We start from the raw sequence: 17,748 nt of genomic DNA on the forward strand, positions 1-17,748 counted from the left end.
GTTCCTCATTTTGAGTTTTGCCATGTAACTTATTTTATCTTATTTAACTTATTTATGATATTGCGAGATCACAAACTCAGGGTGAGCTTGAGCAAACTGATGCATTAATCTGCAACTATCCCATTTTTCATTTTTCCCTTTTTCTACAATTTTGTGCCATTTTGTATGATTTCAGAACTGCCACGCAGAGCTGTTGCACACTTCAGACTCTTGCTGCATATTGCAGATTGATCTCAGCCTGTTCAAGCAGAACCCCGCAGCAGCCAGTCCGACGGTGACAAACTGATTTTGCATCATTTCATAACGCATTCCATGAAGCCACACGCCAGCCAATCTGTCTTCCCCGTTCGCTGTGAATCAAAAATCAAAGGTTCGAGTTGAATCAACATCATGGTTTCAGTGTTTTCAGCACAGTAATGCAAATAAATCAAGAGAACAAAGCTGTAGACACGAATATTCAATGACATTTTTTTCTGCTGAACACACACACACACACACACAAAAAGCACGCAGCAAGATGGCGTTATAAAAGGCTGAGGCAATAAAGCGACACGCCCTTGTATCAGCAGCCTCTCGGGCTACGTGAGCCGGGGAGTGATGTGATGTTTAATGAGCTCTGCCTCGTTCCACTTTATACATACAGACCAACAAAGGTGACTCAGGCTCAGTGTCACCGGCGAGCTCTGCAGGTGTGCTGCTGCTGTCGGAGGGGTGTGGCTGAGAATGTAAATATCCCACCAGGCTTCCACCGGGACAAAGGGAGGAGAGCCTTATGACTACTTGGCAAGACATGGCGGGGATGAGTGTGACGATCCTGAATCCTGTTTCGATACACTCCTGGTTCCCAGAGTCTGAGTGAAGTAGAAAATGCAGTAGCTGCCCAGAGGAAAATCGAAATGAAGGTAACTTTCAGTGACTGTCGTCATCTCACACTCAAGAAATACAGACGTTATCAAATGTAGTCATGTGTGTGAGATCAGGTGTGACACAAATTCACACCAAAGCTCATGTGATAAACTCCCTCAATGCGCACAGACAAGCTGGAGACACACCAGTTTCTTATCACTGGTAAACACACAAGCTTCAACAGTCAGACAATTCTATATCAGCATTTATTGATCGAAGCAAAAGAAACCTGCAATAATCGCCCAAAAATCAGGTTAAGGTCAAGTGTGTGTGTTGCCATACATAAATACCACGTTTCCTAAAGATGGAACCCAAGACAACTGAATTCTTGCCTGCACAAACGACTTTCAAATGAAGTGAAAATTCAATGGTTTGAACCTGATTTTGAAAAACAAAAGTAATCACATTTGCCTGTATGATAACATAACATCGACTATTTGCCTTGTACCACCGTTATCTGCTTCCTGTTCGTCAGACTGTACCTGCCAAGCAGCCAATGCAAACACACGTCTCACATTCCTGCGAATGGCCACAAACCGATTTGAAGCAACTCTTCAATGCAGACAGTCAACACGCCCCGCGTTTGCACTCTCCGTTGCACAACCGCCCGAATCGTGGCCTCCGTGCAACTCGGAGGCTTATTCTCCAAGGAGCTGACAGTGGAAACAAACTTGTAAATAGGAGCTGCATGGCTGGCTTCGGCCCATCAGCAGAACAGAGGAGGTAAACACCACGTCTAATCCCGCATCTCCACCGAACATGTTCTATTTTACAGGCAAACACGCAGAAGTCTTTTTAAAAGTGTGACTTTGACTTTAGGTTGACAAACAATCCACCAAAATAAACGGGTCACTTTACAGCTTAAGAGGGAATTTCAGCAGCTTTAATCATTTAATTCACTGCAAAGCTACTTTCAACAACATAACAGTAAATGCATTCAAGAACAAATGCAATTGTCACGGTTGGGTCTAAAGCTTAAAGTCTGTAAACTGTATTTTAGGTTCATGAAAGTAGATTCTCGGGTCTTCCATTTGAAAGCATCACGAGGCAGCTGACAGCGAACGCAGCACGTATCAAAGCTATAAACTCCATCCTCACGTTGTAGCAACAGTAAAATATTGTTCGGGTGAAGGGTGAGCTTTGCATACGCTGTGCACATTATTTTAACCGAGGAGAATGGAAAGGTGAGGAAAAACCCACATCAAGCTCATTAGGGAAACTCTGAGGTTTCCCCCCCGTCTGTCCATCAACCAGAGTTTTTATTTCAATCCTGCACCTGGCCGGCGTCACCCGAGAGAGGAAGCTGCTCCGGCGGTGACCCAGCGAGCGTTTACATTTATGGTTTTACGATTTCACCTTTGAACAACTGAAAGAGACTCGGAAACACAAAGCGACCTGGTTTAATTCGGCAATGCTCTTTAGCTCTTCAGTAGCTTTTTCAAAATAACATTATTATTATATTATAATAAAAGGAGAGAGTATTTTTATATTATTGGTCCTTTTGCTAATTAAGATTAAAAAAAGACATTTCTATCATGACATCTGCAGCGTCAAAAGAAAAGCAGGTATTGACTGAGGACGATCACGTGTGCATCACTTATCTGGAGCAATAAAACCAAACGACGTCTTCTTCATGCGACCTACTTAAATGTAGGCTGAAACGACGTAAAACAGTCGAACTGGGCCGTTTAGCAAAAACGACACGTGAGCGGACAGTTCAACGTTATTTTGTCACCTCAAAGTGTTAACTTTCAAAACAGCGAGCAGAGGAGTTCGGATCGAAAAGAATCTCCAGACTCATGATGACTGATCTGAGGATGGAGCAGAAGAGGAACTGCAGTCACATGTCATCTCTGAAGATTGCTCCGTCTTTTCAAAATAATCATTATAAAATGTTATTTCCCGTTACACTGTCAGATGATTGTCTCTCCATAAAAACCTTGTGACACGTCGCCTGATGAATGCGAAGCCCAGATTAAAGATGGAGGGCGGCTGTCTGGTTGTTAAGTAAACAGGTGAGATCATGCGTCTGACAAGAGGTGGTCTCAGCTCCAGGAGTGCCTGTGTACACTCCTCAGGCCCGAGCACACACACACACACACACACACCGATCACACACAATGGCAGGTATTCCCGGGATGTTGACACAAGTCTCGCCGCACCGCCACGCTTTGTTGTATGACATCGTACATGGTGATCAGAGACATTTCACCTACACGCTCACTTAGACCCTCAGGGGTCAATTTAACACCAATGAGGGAAGAAAAAAAAACACTTCCATAAAAAAACACTATAAAAACTGCTTTTGTGCAAGAATCTCCCACTCAAAACCAAGGTTTGGTTATATTGAAGTTTATTTTATACACCACTTTTTTGTATCAAAGTCAACAGTGACTACGATACTCATTATGATGCACTGATTTTATTTAAATTTTTTATTTACATTTTAGAATAGCGTGAATATTTTACATTTATTGTCTAAGAAAAAAACCCCCCAAAAATGTACTTTTTTTTCTATTATTTATAACAGTGACATCAGGTAATAGAACTGGAACTGAAACTGTTCATGTTCTGTTAAATCTGTTAATATTTGACATTTGGTAGTTTTTGTTCTTTTTTTTTTTAAAGGACAGACATTGACCTTATTGATTTAACAGGGTAGTGAATTCCTTTCACATTCTTCTTTTGATATTTTACAAGAAATGAATGAGAATGGTCAAATTTGTGAGAGATCTCATTGTGTAAATGAATGTAACATGCACTAACAGAAAAATAAAATGATGTGGAAAAATATCAAAGTATCGGGCAAGATAGTCGCCGGTTAGATCATTGACTCGGTAAAGCATTTTGTTATGAGAACTATGTGAATCTTGCTCCAAATTAAGACAATTCCCCTTGTTGTCAAAAGGGCAGCGCGGCTGAATGATCTTATTTTACAGAGAAAATAACAGAAGGAGCTCTCTGTCCCAAAAGAAGGAGGAGAAATAAAAAAAAAAAAAAAAGAGTGAGAGACAAAAAACAAAGGAGATGTTTGAAGTGGGGAGGCGATGTGGACTGGTACCATCACAACACAGCCGGCCTCTGTGAGGAAGAGGAGGAGGAGGAAGAGGAAGATGATGAGTGGACAGCCAATCATAAATATTGACATCACTACTTCATATTATTACACTCTTAAAACAAACTTTTTAGGATCTAATTTGATTTTCTTGGAATTTTTTTTTTCCAATTATTGACTTTCTGTTATCAGTCACCTATTATTACACTAATTAAACCATTATTAAATCAATATTTGGCTCTCGCCGCACAGCGAGAATACAACCTTTCACACTGGCTTCAGACCAGTTTCAGTTTGTTTGGCTTTAAAACACGTGATCACATTAACTGTTTACACTGTCGAGGCCCTGGCTGGCAGAAAACTGCGATTACAGTCGCTGCCTTGCTCAATGTGAGCCCGACGCATCTTTTCAGCGTCTGACACGGATAGGTTCTCCTGCTGTGGGTGTGTCGTTTCCTGCATTTGATCGGCTTGGACGATACGGCCGCGTCAAAAGGCTGCTCTGCCCTCTGGGTATGTGAGCAAACCCGCTCGCGGTCGGTTTGTGGTGTCGAGATTTGTCATTAATTGAGGGATGCGATCGATGCACACGAGGCGCTGGAATCCGGGCAGATCTCGGGTAATACAAAGTAAACAATCGTGAAAACACCTCCCAGCTGATTCACATTCAAGAAAAGGCTGGAATTCAGCAGAAAACTTGATACAAAAGGCGAAAAGCCAGACAGACCTGACAGGTGACCTCAGTGTTAGAAAACAGCTTTGAAAACTTCTCCTGGAGGTCAGGAGGTCAAGCTCGGCCTCCTCGGATGCTTTATTACTTTCTAATGATTTCTGACTTTGTTTTTTTAATTGTTATTATTATTTTGTTCAAAACATATTCCACTCCTCAAACTCCAAAATTGTGCAATCAGAAGCCTTCAGTTTCAGGTTTTCCGTTTTTGCTGGGAATGCAGGGGGAATCTCCCCTCTGCGATCTATCCGAGAGAAAAACTCACAGCACATAAGCGTACAGCACACAAACACGTAGCGCGGCGATCAATCGATCGCACGTTTCCCTGAAAACGCACCGCACCGGCGGCGGCGGCCATGCTCTCCAGTTCGTTCACCTCTGCGGAGTCATTTCCCGCTGGGCGGACTTTTCATTATCTCATCTCTGTTTCAGATGTGATCACTGACTCTGCGTACAACCTGTCGTCACCATCCTCGCCTGCCAGCGCCACGTTACCGATCGAAGAAGCGATAGCTTAAAAAAAAAAAAAAAAAAAAAAAAAAAGACAGTTGACCAGCATAAGACACAAACCGAGCTTCATTTACTGGATCTAAAGAAAATGGTTTGAAAAACAGTGACTCAACTGGATGTTGGTCTTAGACGCTCTTTAATACGATACATACTGTTCACCACGTTTCAAAATATGTCCCTCATGCCGTGCAGTCGTTTCATTTCAGGTTTTCTACTTTACTTATGAAAACACATACTGTGAAGCAGCAGTATTGATACACTATCAATTAATCTTTAATTCATGATTCAGCTGTATTTTAGTAATCTGATTTCATTTGAAAATTGTCTACAATATTATAATTATATAATATATAAGACTTTTTTGTATGATTTCTTATCTAAGGAGGTAGAAAGAAACTCTAAATTAAAGGTAGAAGGGTGAAGGAGTGAGATTTATAACTGGCATTAGGTTATTGATTTTTCCTTGATTGTGCTTGTTGTCGACTCATTTTTATTTATTTACCATATGTGTCTGTTGTGCTGGTCAAATTGCAAATAAAAAGATTAAAAAGTGTGTATAAATGCCTGACTGCCTGCAGCAGTTTGGTCTGAACAGCTTCTCTTATCATTTTAATTTCCCTTTTATACGTGTAAAATGAGACTGGCACAGACTGTGCTGTCGCTTCAAGACTGATTACTTATTTGGATGCTCTTTTCACTTTGTTTATTTTTGCTTTTACATGTTCAACAAAAAAAAAAAGCTCCTACTACTATCTTACATTCACCTCACGCAAAGTTTGAATGTAGGATTTCATGGGATTTGTTTCTAGCTTCACTCGTTCCTCTTTTTATTAACAGCTTTTGTCAGAAATGAACAGTTGAGTTGCGCTAAACATCGTCTCTTCCGGTTCAGGATCGTAAAGCATCCTGACGTCAAGGTGAAGCTTTTATAATCGTGACTGAACGCTCCAGGCTGATTGTGTTTTTTGGAGGGTTTGCAGTTGATTATAATAGCAAAGACTTCCTGAAGACAGAAACTTTCAGAAAGGAGGATAATGCATCAGCCCTCAGTAGAAAAGTGTTTAGATCAGTGTTTTTACCATGGCAAAATCCAAAATTTAAAAAAAAAAAGTACAATTTAATAATGTTTGGAAAAAGCATCACCCGGACCCTCTTATTTACATAATGCTGCTACAGATTCCCACCCTGCAATTTTAGAAATATGACCCAAAAACAAAATTATTACAGTCGATATTAAGTCTACTGTGCAAATATTTCAAACACAAAGCCAATATGATACGATATATTTAATAAACATGCAGTTACGGATCATCGCCTTGCTACAGGCTACGTGGTAAATAACTCTGTAAATCCTGCTTGGCTTCTTTCTAACTGAATAAACATGTCTGCGGATCTCTCTTTCAGAGTTTATGTGCCTGTATGTGCATGTCTGCCACTTGATTAATATTTGCACTGACATATTGCATGATCTATGAAAAAAATCTAATATGGGTGAAGCTCATATGTTGCAGCAGTTAAGCTGAGTGATCCGTTTCTGGTCTGGAAAAACTATTTCCAGTGGATCCCTCCTCATAATGTAAACAGCGCCTCTGTGCCTATAGATTAACCACTTAATCATACAAGCTCAGGCTCTAGACAAACTTTTCTGTCATTACCCGCTTCAAAAGTGACAGTGTAAACAGTGCATCAGGTGTGCACTGCACAAACACACACACACATACACACACCAAAGCCTCATTTTTTAACTGTGCTTAACACCGAGAGTGAATTTCACTGCAGAGGAACCCAGACGAGTCCGCAAAACATCCGACCTTTACACGCAAGACGTCTGCAAAAAAGGGGAACACGACCGAAGAAATGTGGGTAGAAGGGACAGCGTGTGAGGGTGATGACGCAAGCGTCAGTGTGTGTGTGTGTTTTATAAGGCGCTCTCGTCTCTCCGTCTAAAAGAACCGGTCAAACCTGAATGACCAGCATTCAAGACTCCTCTCTCTCTCTCTCTCTCTCTCTCTCTCTCTCTCTCTCTCTCTCTGAGTCTATACCTGTTGTAGCGTTCACTGTGTGCCTGCGTGAAGAATCAGAGACTCCGTGTAGCCGCCCGCCTTGTGCAGACCGTGTCGTGTTACCGTACGGCCACACGGTAACGAGGGAAGCGGGCCGCAGACAGCCACGCGGTAAACTCCCTCCACGGCTGCTAACACCCTGTACCCGATCATCTTGAATGTAAAAAAAAACAAACAAACGAAAAAATCATTATTAATGGGGGTTAACAGTGCAGAAAAGGTTTGGGTCAGCTCTGGTTTTTTTTGTAGAACCCTGTTAAAAACCCATCCACACACACACACACACACACACACACACACAGGGAGAACATGCAGCCTGGACTCGAACCAGGCATTTTCTTGCAGTGATACAGGACTGCTGACCACTACACCCCTGTGCAAAATGTGTCTATTTTCTTCACGCCTTTCTCTCCTGCAAAAATATCAATCTTTAAAATAAAAACAGACCTCACGAGAAGACACATTCGATGTGAAAACTTAATTATGACAAACACTGAAGTAAAAGATGCAGTGAAAAAAGTATAAAATGTATGAAATCAGCAGGTCTGAAGTGAGTCTTGAGCAGACAGGAGGAGTTACTAAACTGAAATTCTTAAATCTGAATGAAATATGACGCTACTTTTGTTATAAAATATAAACTGATGAGAGTTTCGGCCTCACTGTGGTTTATTAGCAGAGCAGCAAAAGTTTAATTTAGTCCCAATCCAAATCGACCAAGATGTGGGATCACATCAATTATGTTCATGCATGAAAATTAGAGAAGGACAACGATTACAGTGAGTAATTATTAATATCCATGTCTAATAATGTGAATATCTTTCCATGAAGTTCATTTAATTATAACTTAAATCATAAATAATACAATAAAACCATACTGAGCACATTCACATTGATAATTAATGCTCAAAGCTTATAATTGGCCTGATCAATCATCTATATTTAATTTGTATTTATCTCTGATTTATTGGTATATGTATTTTATAATCATGTGGCTTTATGGGTTTATATTTCTTCATTCAATTCAGCCTATATTCTTCTAATTGTCTTTCATCTCTATTCTTTTAGTTTTAATATAATGAATTTCCTAATTGAAATTTTGTAATAGAAATATACTATATCATTTAAGTTACAATTTACTAAATTATATTGTTTACTTTAAATTGAATCTATTGTGTTGCAGCTCAGATTTGAACTTTGTGAGTGAATTCAGCAGACTTTATGCAGGATCTTAGTAAATCAGACAGAGAGAATGTGAAATCCAAATGGAGAAGAGCATAGATGTTTCAATTGAATTGTAAGGAAAAGAAATTAATGAAAAATAAAAAACACGTGACTAATCTACTTTAGTATGTGAAAATACTCAATTTCTAGCCAGGCTGTTGGTTTCCTGGGTGTCCACACACACACACACTGATTAATTCCAGTCTGTGATACACACACACACACACACACACACACACACACACACACACACACACAGCGAACAGCACTTTCCTATCATAAAAGCCAGAAAAACAAACTTAACATTTATAATGATTCATGTAATTACCATTTCCAAATAAAATCTAGTTTATTTATAGAGCACTTTACAACAACATGAAATAAGACCAAAGAGTTTTCTTCTAAGTCAACCAAAGTTTAATATCCGACAGGCACCTAAATGAAAACATAAATGGTCCGAGGATGGAGCCCTGTGGTTCCCCGAATAACAGCGAGGCTGCTGTAAGAGCCAACGCCATCAGAAGTTTTGGCTTTTTAGAGTCCAGAGATTGTAAAATGTCACGGTGCACCTTAAGGAGAGCTGATTCTGTGCTGTGACGCATTCTAAAACCAGACTGGAGTTTTTCTGCCATACTTTAGGATTCTAGAAAAGGACACCAGCAGAGCATGAATGCACGCTGTATGCCGTTCAGCCATGCGTGTCATTATTGCAATAACTAATTTGCAAAACACTGTGCAGCCCCCCGCACGGCCCACAGCTGGACTCTCGCTGTGATTTAATTTAATATCACTCATACATTACCATTGTTCAGGGACATGTAAAGAGCTGTGAGTGGCCCGCAGGCTGCAAAATGCACAGGTTGGCCATAAGTCAATAAAATCCCCGAAAGACAAGCCAAGATGGAAAACACCTTACAGATATAAATTGAATAAGTCTCCACGTGAGTGATGAAACTAAGAGTGAAAAAAACCCAGAACTGTCCGCAGGCTTCAGCGCCAGACTTCCTGATGAATCAGATGCGTTTTGTTTCCACCTCTTCTGAACACCCGTCCAGCTCCTGTCCACCTTCCTCCCCTCATCCTCGCTCCGTCTCGCCCCTCCAGGTGTGTTACCGGGCCAGCGCCACCTGAGGCCTGCACCTGAGCGCTAATTGCCATGTCGGCAGTCTCCACGGCAACAAAGGTAAACAATGTGCCGGGTAATGTGTCACCGAGGCGATGGACTCGCAGCGGCTGCTGGGCTGGAAGAGGTGAACAGCTTTGCTGGGCGAGGTTGATATTGAATTAAGGGTTAACGTTCGTCCCCTGATAAGGACACAATCCCATCGCTGGGCAAAAAAAAAAAAAAATGAAGTTGATGAAAGTCGGCATTCCTGCGCTCCACCGGCCCGACCCGGTCACCCTCCTGCATTCCAGCCACCGGATTTATCAACGCCCACCATCAACACCAACATGCTCCACTCAGCAACAGTTGCTTTTCACTTTTTCAGCTCTTCCTCTCCGGATTGAGCCTGACGGGTCTGTTAAACGGTTCACGGTGCGGAGGGGAACGGTCAGGGTTTAAACCTGTCGCCGGAGATTGCATGTTCCTCCCTATGCGGGTTTTTTTTTCCCTGGACGCTCAATCTCAAAATCCACAGATGTATTGCAAATCGCCTGCTGCTGGTCTGACGTGTCCAGGGTGCGTCCTGCCCTCGCCGGTGGTGAGCTGGGATCGACTCCAGCGCCGGGGTCGCGACCCTGCACAGCGGTATAGACGATGGATGCGTGGATGTTTGGGAAGCTGCGTTGCTTTAAATGGACGAGCAAAAAAAATGCGGTTAAAAACAAACTCTCCCATTGTGACGCCGCTCCGCTCGCTTCCAGCTCCTCCATATTCTGCTGAGTCTCTACATACCACCTCCTTGTCCATTCATTCATCCTTCATTCATTCACACACACTTCCTCATTTGTGGCTCCGCTCATTCAACAATGCATCTCCTATCGCCTCGAAGTCATGACGGTGCAGCTCCGTCTCCACGCGCGCTGCCCCTGACCTCCACCCCGAACCAATAACTTAAGAGGAGAGGGCGAGAAACGAGTCGCCGGACGAGCAAGACGCAACTGAAACGGCCGTGTGGAGGATTTTTAACTCGGGTAATAAACAGACGGTGCTGATTTGATTCAGAGACAACAGGCGACTGAGCAAACAAAGCGTGATTAAAAAGGAGAAGCCGCTCTGTCTTTATTCAGAAATGTGCTCATAAAACTGCGGCACGCTTCTTTGGAGAGTCTCTCCAGAAGCGGTGATGCTGCGATCGCAACAACTAACAGAAAATCAACCGGTCTCATGAATTCTTGCAATTTCATCCAATCAACGCAGCTTCAGCGTGAGAACAGCCACAGCACTTCCTAAAACGCTATATATGCTGTCGACTCTGTGAGCCTGGATGGTAATATGGTTTTTTTAGCGTGCCGTCTCCTGTTTCATATGCTGCTCTTTAAAAGCAAAACCCTCCACACACACATCAGCCATGCAACACACACACACACACACACACACACACACACACACACAGAAGCCTGGATGCACCAAACAGCGTGAATTCTGCCAAGAAAAAAAGTCACTGACTCCAAACCACAGAACTTCATCAGGACCTTATAATGGTGCAAATGAAGACAAATCATGCTGATTAATATGCAAACTATCCAAGTAAAGAGTAATTCACAGAATAAACAGAAGACAAGAGGATTCGTCAGTTACCAACAAAGACACACCCATGTCTAGTCTCCTCTAATAAAATAGAGTCTTCAAACGACACAAACAAGGAGCAATGACTAGAATCTTTGTAAATTCATTATATCTGCTGCTATAAAGAATATGAGTTACTACCATCATGCACCAGAAACAAAGGACAGAGAACTTTTGATCTTCATTGGAAAATGAACGCATCACATGAAACATGACGTTCAAAACACTCTTAAAATGGACAATAAAATGTTTTATTGTTGAGCTATTGCAGGGAGTTCACATGTAAATAAATACAAAGAAAAAATCCCTCTGATGATATTTCATGACACGACTTTTTCCTTCTCAAAAGGTCAGTATGAGATCATCAAGAGATCATTAAAAAGTTGGAAAACTGGACCCGAACGCAGCAGATTGCAGCAGGCATGTGTGACTTATGTGAGACCAGACAGAACAGTGTTTTTTAAAGCCCCAGATGTTTACAGGAGGAAAGACCGACACCGCTCGCTCCTGGTTTTCAGGGACGTGGTTCAACTGAAATTCTTCAAGCACTGGCTGTGAATGGAAATCAGCATCTATTGCAGCAAACCTGCTCAATTTGTTGACGGTGTCAACAGCCCCTCTGTTTGATTGTAAACCAGCTCCCTAACGCATGTACACACACTCACACTCTCTCACACACACACACTCACAGACTCTGCTCCTGCCATAAAGTCCTATAATAAAAGTGACTAGTCAGGAAAAGAACACAGTTCTACGTTTTATCAGAACCGCTATGAAGCACAACCAGGAAATGAGACGTTAAATAGAAGCATCAGTGTATTCTGTATGTTAGTAACACTAGCTATTCTATTCTATTAATCAAATGCTGTTCTGAAGCAGAAAAATATTCGCTGCTGTTTAAATATAATCAGCTGATATTATTTCTGGGAAAACATTCCTGACAGCCGTTTCTCTCTGGTAATCTCAGCATCTGAGATTTCAAGAAGACACATTTACGAGAGAAAATAATGACGTAAAAATGAAAAAAAAAAAAACTTCCGTGTTACTCAAATGTATCGAGAAACATCATTAATCTTTGATCAGTATGAGCCATCGACAAACTGCCAAGCTCTCAGTTCAAAGGAAGACATCCAGTTTATACCGACAGATAAGATTTTATAACATTACTGCTGAACAGGATCAATTGTTCCAGCAGAGAAGATTCGTATCAATAATTCCATTCCGTCAACACAAACCAGTCGGAAGGGGAAAATGTTACTTAAGTTGAAGTTTAAAAGAATTTAATGAGATTTTCATTGGAATTTAACCGAATTGAAATGTGGCTGCAACTGATTGAATAAAGTCTGATTGAAGAAAGCTGAATAAAAATGAACAGAGATTAGATTTACTTGGAAGTGATTTTTTTACTTGAAGCTTCCCTCATCTCTTACCACTGCTTAGACTAACATTATGATTATACTGTTTTATACAAAGATGTGAAATTCAGATTTTCTTGTCCCAGTTTGACAAAGCTCAACACTAAACACTATTTGCATCCCATAAGCCAAGATATTTAAAGGTTGTTGATTTTGTGTGACATCTAAAGAGTTCAGGAACTTTTTGAAAGTCAAGAAGCAGGTGTTTCTTTATATTGACTATTTTTTTCATTAAATATCCAGATATTACTTCAGAAAATAACCATAAGACACTTGTGAGACTCTTGTGAATGAGTGAAAATAGCAGAATTAATGGAGGAATAACAGATCAGGACTTCCGCTTGTGCCTTAATGACGCATGTCCTTCATGCATATGGATTTATGGATTTCATAAAAAAAGCATTTAGTTTCCAGCAGCTCCCATGATGTGAGTGGAGGAGAAGCAGAGGGGGAGAGAGCAGCTCAGGGACGTCTCTCGAGTCTTCCCGAGACGTCACCGGCCCGACTTGGAAACACCAGACGAGGGAGGCGCCCATCCAGCAGAGGCTGCACACCCTCTCCAAGTTTCTAAAGGTCGGGCTGAGGCACACGAGTGTGTGTGTGGATGCAATCACGCTGCATGAGAATACTGATCCTGTTGGGGAGATTTACTCAGAATCAGGGAAGCACAGTGCAGAGGAATGACCTTCAGTTCAGGGTCTTGCTGCAGGACACTTGGACATATGGACTAAGCGAGGCAAAGAGATGGACACTGCTTTGATGGAGCCAATTGGTGGCTTTAACATCCCAGAGATTTGAACCAGTGAGGAGTGATCAGGTCTGAAGAAGCATAAAAAAAAATCCTTTCAAGATGTGATAACTGTAGACAAAAAAGCTTTTTTTTTCGTAGGATTTGTGCAGTTTGCTTATCAAAAATAAGAGTAGTGAACAGACCAATCACAATTATAGCTGTAAAAAAAAAAAAAAAAAAAAAGCTTTTACTATTTCATTCCATTATTGGCCATTCTTACAACATCAATGAGAAAACTGTCACTTTTATGGACCGATGATGAAGAGGAACTTTTTCTTTGCAATAAACTGGATTATAAAACCAACAAATTACTGCTGTAAAGGCCAGAGGGGTCTCTGCAGCACAAACCCAGGATCACTGCATGCATGTGTCTGCTGACACATCATCCGATGTGTAGTGTGTAACAATATATCCCAACAGATTTCTCCTCATATCGTGTCTCCTCAGAGGAGGTTTCCACACCTGTTTTCTGCTCCGTAATGATGGAAGCTAGTCGATCAAAGGAGCAGCAACAACATAACGTGACTGGATTTGGCACATCTGATGCAGAGTGGTTTGATTTCTACAATATTTAACGTGATATTACGAGCTCTGAACAGAACCTTCCCTGTTGGACGCAGTCCCAGAATGACTTGAAACCCATTTCTTAGTCACATGGTGACCTGAAAAGCAGTGTCCTGTGTGTTTTTCTGTCTTTGTAAAAATACCAATTAAAGCCAATCATTAAAGAAGAGAGCGAGCTGAGGTTTGAGATTTGCACCCTGTAAAACCAGAGCTGAGTGTGGGTGACTTGTTCTCCAACCGTACCTGCAGGGCAAATTATACAAAGGCAATATATTCAGTAGCAACTGGAATGTCTCCATGACTGGAGTCAGCAGGCTGAAGCGAGTCTCATGACCTTCACAGTCACAACTGACCAGTAATGAGTCACGATTTTACATCATCTCACTGTTTGGACCAACATTTTGCACATTTGCAAGACGATGGTGAAAATGTGTGCATGTGTAGAAATTATAATCAACTTTAAGCAGTTAATCGATCAACATCCCAAATATTCTATCATTAAAGTAAAAAAAAAAAAAAAATTCTGAAGTTTTTAATTTTCTACAAAACATACTACTGAGAACAACTGTTTTAACATTATTATTTGTATCACATGCAAAAAAATTCAATATGACTTATTATAGGGGCTTATGTGTTTGAAAATAATAATGCGGTCACTGGCCGTACAGTGGTTAGCACTCTCATCTCACAGTGAGAAGGCCCGGGTTCAAATACCAGCCGGGGCCTTTCTGTGTGGAGTTTGCATGTTCTCCCTGATGCAGTTTGAGTTTTCTCTAGCTATGTCTCACAGCCCAAACACATGCACGTTGAGTGAGTTACTCTAAAATGCCCGGGACTCTTACTCTGCTTGTGTTGAAGCAACCCATTCATAGAAAAAAAATTAAAAAAGGGCTGATTTACTACAATAGTGAGTCAGAGTCAGTATTACACAAGCAGATCATTTAATCCATAAAGAAGAGTCCCAGTAAGCATGTTATTGTGAGCCGAGGTGGTTTTCTGCTGGATAGGTGAGCTGTACAGGACGTCTCCCGTCTTTCACTCCATGTTAGCAGGGATACGGTTCACTGGCCTCAACAACGCGGCTACAGAAGATGAAAGCACGGAGAAGACAATTGCAAAGATAAAATGCATGACTTTTGTGTCACTGGGCGACTGGATTTAAGGCAGAGCAGCCATGACGAACCAAAAAGGATTTAAAAAAAAGAAACCACAGATAAGAGAAAGAATGAACCACGAGCAGTGAAACTTCAGAGCATGAATCATGCACATCTGAGACTTCCATCAACAGAAAGGTTTGCAGGAGTTCCATGAATCCACGATACTGGCCTCTAAAAACATCCTTCCAATTCACATACCTCTTATTCTGAGAGCATTTCAAACCCTCTACTTCACTACTTTCATGTCTTTTATGAGATCTTCTGGTGCTGCTTTGATGAAACTGGGAACTTAGTAGGTTATCAGTTAGGGAAATCATGTTCACACATCAGGAAGACCATAAAAATCTGCAAATAAATGACAAACCATCATCACTCATAAAAGCCAACATACAGACGGAGCTGTGCTTGATAAGTTCATCATATAACTGTATGCCTTTCTACGGAAAACTTGCTTTTTCCATAATAAGTGAACTACATACTAATAAAATCAAACTGTTTTCACCTGAACTGAGACACTGTCTGTTCATTCTAAACAGCATCACTAAAGAAATGTATTTCTCATGTAGATGTTAAAATGCCATAATTCTGAGAGACATTCCTAAAAACTTCCTCTGACTTTCCAACTGGAACGTTCCTTGTTGGAGCTCAGTTACTTATCAATGCACTTACTCATGAACGCACCTTTATTTATTCATCAGTTCTCCATTGTTTTGTATCCTTTGTGTAAATTGAGATATAAGTTGGTCCTACTTTCTGTCACTGAATTCCTTTATGCGTTGGAAATGACTCGTCGGGTTTCTGTGTTTTTGGCCACCTCTTTCTGAAGGTATCTGTATCCGTCACTTTTCTTGTCTCTAATCTGTTGTATTGAAGAAGTCCCTGAGCAACATGTTGGTGAACTCCATCCACCAGCAAGTTAACAGAAGAAGAAAACATGCCAGTAACTTTGCTTCAGCAGTGACGGCAGTCAAACCACAAACACTTCAAGCAGCACTTTGCCTAAAAGGTGTCGAACGTGCAAATCTGGCGAGAGAACATAAGAGCTGAGCTGCAGCAGAGAGCACAAATGTGAGGATTTTCGTTACAGTTAGTTTAACTTTCTGCACCGGCCGCGCGGCCAATCGGCAGAGGAGAGGGTGAGCCATGTAAATGTCAGGACTCTTCCACAACAGAATTATGCAAACTCCCGAAGAGAGGCCAAGCCGGGCATGAACTCATCCACCAGCCCAGATTACAGCCCCCTCCTCTCTGCTGCTCCCTGGGACAAGACAAACCAGTTTCCCTGCATGTCCCTATCTGTTTCTCACACTGCTCTTCAATCATTCATTAACATGGCTGACCCTCCACACCCACCACTACTCCAACCATATCACCTGCACGCCCCTCCCTGCTCAGACTTTACACAAGCTCTGGCCTCTGTGTGTGTATGAGTGTGTGTGTGTGTGTGTGTGTGTGTGTGTGTGTGTGTGTGTGTGTGTCCTACACCAACCCATTTCCTCCCCCATAATCATAATCAATACAGCCCTGCAGGTGGGGAGGGGGGAGAAAAGAGGAGGGAGTTCCTTCTTCATTCAACCTCCAGGAAAACGCCCAGTTAAGTCAACTTTACACCTGTTCCTCAGCCCCCTTCTTCCCACACAGCCTTTAAACTGCTCTCAACTCACAGGCAAGTGACGGAAAAAAGTCCAAAAACTGTACCTGAGGGTGTCACAGATGATTATTAACCCAACACCAAGAATATGTACACCTTGAGGCACAGTGGAGGGAAGACCCTTTCAGTCAAGAATGCACACACACACACTGTAAGAGCAGGTTTGGAATTGGTGTGAGGATGGAGAAAAGCCCGGGGAGTCATTCTCCCTGCATCTCGTGGATCAATCCAAAACAGTGACCCTTCGAAAGAGCTGTTTGTTTGCAAACACAGCCTGAACGCTGAGGATGTACCTGCGCCTCATCGGAGCCGCTGTCCCTGTCCAGCTCGCCGATGTAGTACTGCTCCATCCACCTGCGGGCGTTCTCCGAGTGCCGGTGCGGGGGTCCCTCCATCGCCCGGCTCACGTCCTTCCCCGAGCGGGTGCGTATGAGCGCCTCCCCGCCCGGGTGCATCCGCAGGAAGGCGGTCACGTCGTACACCCTGGTGCCCAGCAGCACCCAGCAGGAGTCCTTGGTGCAGTGACGGGCCACCTCTCTCTCCGTGAAGAAGCGGGGGGACGTGGAGGGGGACATCCTGACGCAGACGGGTGAGATGCGCGCGCGCGTGTCCGCCTGAACTGAGCAGAGAACGAGAAACGCACAGCGGGGGGCAGCTGGGAGAAAAGGGAGACCTCCTCCGAGGGCCGTCGACCTGACTACTGAGCCAAGAGTGCAACTTTTGTCGTTGACACCCAGAGGCTGTGAACCTCCGAGCAGGGGCGGCGCCTGTGACGCGTTCAAATACTCGGAAAAGTCACGAGACGCGATACAAACTACTGTCTCGGCTGCGTAAAAGCGCACCGAAATCTCCAAACATCAATAAATTCAGAACTGCCGATGTACACTCCTATCTAACGATAGATATGAGAAATTTATCAGGATAAATGCAAAACTCAGGACTGGTGAATAATGGC

The 17,748-nt window shown here is 42.4% G+C and overlaps 1 protein-coding gene across 1 annotated transcript in view; it reads right to left on the reverse strand.

The window, feature by feature from the left end:
• The window catches only part of fa2h (fatty acid 2-hydroxylase), a 29,116-nt gene extending 11,619 nt beyond the window's left edge, over window positions 1-17,497 (reverse strand). The window contains exon 1 of the mRNA XM_030097059.1: window positions 17,087-17,497. Within this exon, the coding sequence (XP_029952919.1) occupies window positions 17,087-17,368 (282 nt within the window). The 5' untranslated portion in view covers window positions 17,369-17,497. The remainder of the gene's footprint in view (window positions 1-17,086) is intronic.
• Window positions 17,498-17,748: the final 251 nt, after the last annotated feature.

The sequence above is a fragment of the Salarias fasciatus genome, chromosome 7 (genome assembly GCF_902148845.1).
Source record: "Salarias fasciatus chromosome 7, fSalaFa1.1, whole genome shotgun sequence".
Lineage (NCBI taxonomy): Eukaryota > Metazoa > Chordata > Actinopteri > Blenniiformes > Blenniidae > Salarias > Salarias fasciatus.